The sequence below is a fragment of the Tarenaya hassleriana genome, unplaced genomic scaffold (assembly GCF_000463585.1).
Source record: "Tarenaya hassleriana unplaced genomic scaffold, ASM46358v1 Cleome27, whole genome shotgun sequence".
NCBI classification, from domain to species: Eukaryota; Viridiplantae; Streptophyta; class Magnoliopsida; order Brassicales; family Cleomaceae; genus Tarenaya; species Tarenaya hassleriana.
The window spans coordinates 122177-129118 of record NW_010965946.1 but is presented as its reverse complement, the minus strand read 5'-3'; the positions used below and the strand labels follow the sequence as shown (position 1 = coordinate 129118).

Sequence of the window (6942 nt, the reverse complement as noted above, 5' to 3'; positions counted from 1 at the left end):
TTGATGACATGTAAATATTGTCATATTTTCACATCGGATGTCTAGCGCATTTCGCGATATTTCGTATATTTATAGATATCCCTTGTACATTTTACTCCGACTTCGATGTTTTTGATATTTTGCAGGAAAATTGGAGCTTTGGACAAAAATGAGCAATTTCTGAGGAAAATACATGATACGGAGCCAACCCGAAAATATTCCGAGTACCAAAGAGTCAAAGAGGAAATGCTTGCAAGATATCGTCATTACGAGCTCCATAACTTTACAACACAGGTCCAAATAATTCTTACTATACATCATTGGAAAGCACATTTCAATAGCTACGCACAGACATAAAGATCACTCTAATCCGACATTGCATCAGAGAGTTATGATGAAAATACTATGAGTCTAATGACGAACTGTGCAAGAGTGAGCTATTACGAGCTACATAACTTTCTCCATACAAATCCAAATTACGTGTGCAATCATTGGAAAGATCTCTTCAATAACTACACGTGAACACCAAGATCACTTCAATCAGACATCGGAGCCGAAAGTTATGAGGAAAACACTATGACTATATACTTTGGTGACGACAAGAAAACAACTTTCCCCAAAACATGGAGCTCGGAAATCATGGAGGAAAATGAGGAGGAAAATGGGGAAATGTCTTTCTCCTTTTCTTGGCTATAAAAGGGGCACGAATGAGAGGTTTACAGGAGGCAATTCACACACTTAGAGAGAGAGTTTTGAGAGCAAAATCCAAGCTTTCAAGGGTGATTCAAGAGGAGAAGAAGGAGAAGAGGAGGAAGAGGAAGATCATGCTCCTAAATCACTAAGCCTCTCTAACTCTATCTCTCTATTCCTACTCTTGGATCATCCTTTTGATATGTCTTGTTGTTTCTCTTGAATTTGTGTGAGAACTCCCTTCATGAGTTTGGAATTTGAGTTTGTATAAGAATTTATGTGTGTATTGAATGCTTTATCTTGTTGGTTTGATGTTTTGGTTTGAATGAATGTTCTTAATGCTTTGATTCTTGTTGGCCCCTTGAATCAACTGATTCTAGAGTTTAGTTTTCATAGTGATATGGAATTAGACTTGGAAAACATTCATTTTGATTAGATAATTCTACCATTTGGAGATGGAGAGGTTGCCTTGGATAGGTGACATATAGGTGATCAATCCATTCTTGTAAGGATGGTGAATTTGTCTATGAATTGTGATAGGAAACTATATGCTCTTAGTGTCTTCAACCTATTAGGAATCGAGAGATCGGTAGGTTGAATGATTCTAGGAAGAGAGGTGAGACTCGAGAGAGTAATCCTCGACAAAAGACCTTGAATTCTCCAAACCGAGCTAGTGAGATACCAAGTAAACATTAGACACGATCCTTGTACAACCGAGAATTCCCAAACTTATGATGTTTATCCCACCATTTGTATATACCCACCATTTAAATTCTCGTTTTAGTAGTTTAGTGTCACCACCACCACCATATTCGCCATCGACCGAAACTCAAGTAGAAGTCCGATTCTTATAGATAGTGAGTATATTCTTTGTGTTCCGGTGATTCCCGACGAGTCTCTAGAGTTCGACCCTAGATACTACAATTGACCCGTATACTTGTGGAAGTCGTGTCTAGGTAATTAAAACTAGATGATTCCGAACCTAGTTCGCGACGCATCATTTATTTAGACCAAATATTATTATGTTTCTCTAGAATATTCTTAGGAATACTATATATGTGGGGTTTGAAGTTTGTAAAATAACAACAAGAACACACAAGAAAAGAAATACAAAGAAGAAGTGTTTACGAGTATTTCTCCTCCTCTCTTCTCGTTCATATATACTTATAAAGTATAAAGAAAAAAGCCTAAGCGCTTACATCCCCCAAGGACGATAGTTTTGTCCGTCTGAACAAAACCTGGGCAAAGAAGATTGTAGCAGCCCGTTCTTCCGTATCCATCACGTTGTTTTGAGTTTCCAGATTTTTGTTAGGAAAAAGATATATAGTCCAGAGGAAATAAATAACTAGAACACTTGAATTCGTAAAGACTTACTATCCAGTAAATAAAAAAATCTCGTATTATAGTCACCATACAAGTCTCGATAGACCTGTATATATATATATATATATATATATATCAATGTATTAGCAAATCGTAAAGGGAAAAAGAAGGTAGTATAAATCACAACTAGAGAGATATAAAATAACCATATATGAGAAAACTTTAAACACAAGTCAACAAGACAAATTAGAGTAAAACCTGCCAACCAGCTTCGATGGTGTTGAGATTAGAACCACTCCCGGCGACAACCCAAGTCTAGGCTAAACTGAACTCACCAGGTTGTTCGACAAAGGGTTTCCAGACGTTGATGAATGATTTCGAACCGTGAAACTTTCCCGTGACCATATATGATATGGCGTACTAAAACAACTCCAAAGACAAAAATACCATACGAGGATTAAGTAATGATAGATGGAAAAGTTAATCAAATGCATATGTATATACCTCATGAATGGCAGCTGACAGATCACTTGATACGACTTGGAAGATGTTTTTATAACTCTTTTTTCCAAAACTCTCAAGGGAAGTTGATCGTAAGAGATCTTCTTCCTTTGTTCTTCTGATCGGAATAGTGTTTTCTGGGCACTCCCCATTCATTTGCCAGAGCTGAAGTGTAGGTTGTGGCTCAGCCTCGGTGTTTTCTGTGATATCACCTTCCGGTTCGGAGCTTGGTCTCATCTGCTTCATAAAATTCCCAACAGAACAAAATAAGTACTACTTAGTATGGATGAAAACCCAAATGGAGGGAAAAAAAGGAAACCTTTATAGAACCTGAATGTTGTGGTAACTGAGAAAAGGATCATCAAAAGTCGGTTGGTTGGCAATAGGAACATAATCTATTATATCTCCATCCGAACTCTGTTCATGTATGTATATATATAAAAGAAAAATGTTAGCCTCAACGGTTTCAAGTCTGATGCTAGGGTTTCACATAGTAGAATATAAACCAAAAACAATCGCATAGAATAATACAGTTCAACATATGTACGTATGTACAACACTATATGTACGTATAATACTATACGTACGTACGTACATACCTCGATGGATTGAACAACATGCTTGTTAAGTTTTTTTTTTGTTAACTGTAATTTTATAAAAACAACCAAATATACAAAGTTCAACCGCAGTTACATATTCATCAGTGGCTCAGGTTAAGTAATGGGCAAGTGCTGTCGGAGTGAAGGAGGACCGCAGGATAGAAGGCCAAAGCGCCGAAGAGTAGCGGCATCGGAAGAAAAGGTAATCAAGAGTTTCAACATGTTCATCGCAAAGCACGCAAACATGAGAAACATCCAAACCCCAAGCAATTTGTCGATCCTGCATTGGAAGTCTGTTAAGAGCAGCCAACCAGAAAACGAAAGAGTGCTTTGGGATAGCACCAGCAAACCAAACCACCTTATGCCAGGAAACAACTGGAGACACTAATCGATTCTGCTTCCAAGCCTTGCTAGTGGAGAAGCGAGGCATAGCCGTAAAAGAGAAAGTATCAGACCAGTAGAAAGAGTCATTGGGACCTGAGGGTGAGGGGGGTATAAGTTGTAGTAGCTCTCCATAGATACGCTCAACGGTGTCACTCCTTGGTGGGGGAAGGCGCCAACCCGTTGAGGCGGAGAAGACATCTGCAACAGATGACAGTCGCGGAATGCCCAGCTGGAGCGGACCCGAGTCCCCAAGTGCCATGACCAAGGGCCCCGAGGGAAGCCAACTATCAAACCAGAAGCTGCATCTCTTACCGTTGCCAAGCCGACACCATAAGAACTGTCGTGCCAGAGGGCGGAGCTTAAGAAGGCGATGCCAGGCCCAGCTGCCTGTACCTTGAGCTCCCACCAACCAGAAAGGTTTCCGCTTGATAAGGTTCTCCCAAGTCCAAGCAACCTACAAAGATCCCCCTCTTACAAACAAATTCCAGATAAGTTTTAGACAAAGAATTTTGTCCAGACTCCTATCCTCTTGATATTTAGGCCCCCATGACGTTTAGGCTGACATATACTACTCCATGCAATCTTTGCACCGCGAGCCGATTCTGCCGTACCTTTCCATAAGAAGGTCGAACATATGCGTTCAATCACAGTCACACAACTTTTAGGGATAATAAACGTCGAAGCCCAAAATGTTATGATGCTATATATCACAGATTGTATCAGCTGTAACCGTCCCGCAAACGACAAGTGCTTTGCAGTCCATGAGTTGAATCGAGCATGGACAGTCTCCCGTAAGATGGCATAATCCCCCTCTCTAAGTTTCGAGGACGACAGTGGTAAGCCAAGATAACGAACAGGTAGAGAAGCTTGTGTAATTCCCAGACTTGCTGTAATTTTCGAAGCCTGAGTCGGGTCGTCACCGTCTAGAAATATACAGGTCTTGCTCCGATTAACTTTTAGGCCAGATGAAGTATAGAAGCCATCAAGGATATCAAGAACGGTGGCCAGAGAATGAGACGAGCAGTCCAAAAATACTAAGATATCATCAGCAAAACAAAGGTGAGATACCAAGGGACTCCGACATTTCGGAGGCAGAGATATACGACCATCAGAAGCAGCAGAGTTCAACATTGGAGAGAGGACATTCATTGTTAAAACAAAGAGATAGGGAGAGATGGGATCACCTTGCCTTAAACCTCACTCTCCTTTGAAGAAGCCCGTAATCTCACTATTGAAAGAGATGGAATATGAGGCTGTAGTCACGCAATCCATAACCCAAGACGTGAATCTTGGCGGGATAGCCATCGCCGTGAGAATGGTGTGGATAAACCGCCAATCAATTGTGTCAAAAGCCTTACTAAGGTCAATCTTAAGTAAGGCCTTTGAGGGCCTGCCCCTTTTATGAAGTCCGAGATGAGCTCTGTTGCTAGAAGAATGTTCTCGGTGATAGAGCATCCCGGAACAAAAGCTGTTTGATTCGGGAAGATTGCTTGATCTAAGATAGTGCGTAGCTTCTTGGCCATAATCCTGGAGATAACTTTGTAGGTGGTGTTGCAGCACGAAATCGGACGGAAGTGTTTCAGGTGCTCGACAACCCGATGCTTGGAGATAAGAGCAATCAGAGTCGAGTTCCATTGGCGTAACATTCTACCTATCTCGAAGAATTCAATAACCGCTCTTAGGCCAATAATCTCCTAACAGGAAGTGAGAAATTCTGCTGTGAACCCATCCGGACGGGGAGCTTTGTTCCGCGGGAGATTGAAAACTTCATATTTAATCTCCTCCAAAGTAGGAAGCATAACCAAGGGTTTGCCAGAGACGGGGGGCATTTGAAAGAGAGCAACTGACGAGCAGATTCAAGCGGCCAATCCACAAGAGAAGGGTCGCGGCTTCCCTGAAGAGAGGTGAAATACTCCACCGCCATGCGTTTCATTGTCGCAAGGTCATAAGTTTTGTTTCCTGCATCATTAACCAGAAAACGAATAGAATTAGTCGCCTTGCGAGCCACAGAAACCCTGTGAAAGAACTTAGTGTTCTGGTCCCCCTCTTTAAGCCACTTGAGACGCGATGTTTTTACGGTGGAAAGATTCCTCCGCAGCTGCCAGTTTTGCCCAAGTAGCACGGGCTTCTGCCTCAGCCCTTGCTGAAGAGTCTACGTACTTCAGCCTCCCGGGGATTGGAAATTTTATTTCCTCCGGCAGAAGCTGCGATTACGGCGGCAGCTGTTACCATAACCAGAAAACTGGCCACCTTAAGGTTAATCAGGGGAAGACGAAAAGCCAGGATCGAATCCAAGGCCTCGAACAAAAGTTTTCTTTGATATTTTCCTCGCTAACTCTCTTGGAAATCTATCGGCAAGGATATGCTGAATTTATAGGCGTGGGGTGCGTGATTTTTCCACAAATGCTGATGACATACTTCGCGGAAACAATGTTTTTAAAAAAAAAAAAAAAGTGGGCATGGTTACTATTGTTCTTCCGTTCCTTGGCCTGTTGAAGGAAACCTAACATTTTTAGGCACAATTACCAAAAATATAATTACAAATAAATCATTAATAAGCAGTCCAACCCTCAAAAAAAGAAAAAAAGAAAGAAAAGAGAGTACAATTAAATAAATTTCTTAATCAATATAGTGTTTCCAAACTATATACAAGGGTAAATGTGACGCCCGAAACCCGCGTCCCGCAATACGAGTTGCGTCACATGGACAAGTAAAATAAAATCACATTTCCAAAAATCCGCGGGAATTTAAAACTTTTCTTTTCAAAGTTGAGCGGAAGAAAACATTCATACACATATATGATACATTATTCTGGAGATAATTATACATAGTCGATTGGTAGTGATAAAATTATTACAAACTGCGAAAGTCTACCACCGATATAATACAAACCGTTTCCCAGTTATAAATGTATCAAAATACGTAATTATACATGATAGGTATGTCTCCGATGTCCGCTCCTCGGCTACTGCTGCTCACAATCTGAAACGTTGCGTAACAACGTCCTAAGCTAATTGCTTAGAGAGTGAACTCGGGCGTAACCCAGAGTTTCATTCTCATGGTGTCAGGGAAAACACATACATATATATATATATACTAGTATTCTAGTAAACAGGAATTGAAAACAGGAAATCACAGTAAGCATGCAGCAATCACAATCAAGTCCGTACGACAAGTCGCAGGACATAGTCTGTCAAATCGTCTCTACGCGCACCATGCGTAGGTAATGTACTCCCCATGTGCATAACACAACCACCTCTCTCCTCGGATTCCATCTACTCCGCAACCACTCGGAATCCGGCATAAGTATCTTTTTATTTTCTCCACCCGATCACATCACCCCACCCTAGCATCGATGTCACCTCTCGATGCTAGGCGTGTCACCCGACTCCGACATTGATGTCACCTCTCAATACCGGAGCTCACCAGACGTCGGCTACAACCGACGCCATCGACTATAACGAGA

General features: G+C 41.3%; 2 protein-coding genes across 2 annotated transcripts; both read right to left on the bottom strand.

The window, feature by feature from the left end:
• Positions 1–2267: 2267 nt before the first annotated feature.
• Positions 2268–2907, bottom strand: LOC104817128. The gene is made up of 3 exons (XM_010546204.1): positions 2824–2907; positions 2497–2730; positions 2268–2412 (listed from the first exon to the last, which is right to left on the bottom strand). The coding sequence occupies exons 2-3, from the start codon at positions 2728–2730 to the stop codon at positions 2308–2310; spliced, it is 339 nt and encodes a 112-aa protein (XP_010544506.1). The 5' UTR covers positions 2824–2907; the 3' UTR covers positions 2268–2307.
• A 126-nt stretch (positions 2908–3033) lies between these two features.
• LOC104817127 lies at positions 3034–5150 on the bottom strand. Its single transcript, XM_010546203.1, has 2 exons — positions 3451–5150; positions 3034–3372 (listed from the first exon to the last, which is right to left on the bottom strand). The coding sequence occupies exons 1-2, from the start codon at positions 3733–3735 to the stop codon at positions 3202–3204; spliced, it is 456 nt and encodes a 151-aa protein (XP_010544505.1). The 5' UTR covers positions 3736–5150; the 3' UTR covers positions 3034–3201.
• Positions 5151–6942: the final 1792 nt, after the last annotated feature.

Coding starts and splice junctions, on each gene's coding strand:
- LOC104817128 (XM_010546204.1), bottom strand. CDS start 2,730: ATGAGACCAAGCTCCGAACCGGAAGGTGATATCACAGAAAACACCGAG. Junction 2,413..2,496: donor TGTCAGCTGCCATTCATGAG/GTATATACATAT, acceptor GAGTTGTTTTAG/TACGCCATATCATATATGGT.
- LOC104817127 (XM_010546203.1), bottom strand. CDS start 3,735: ATGGCACTTGGGGACTCGGGTCCGCTCCAGCTGGGCATTCCGCGACTG. Junction 3,373..3,450: donor CAGTTGTTTCCTGGCATAAG/GTGGTTTGGTTT, acceptor CTTCCAATGCAG/GATCGACAAATTGCTTGGGG.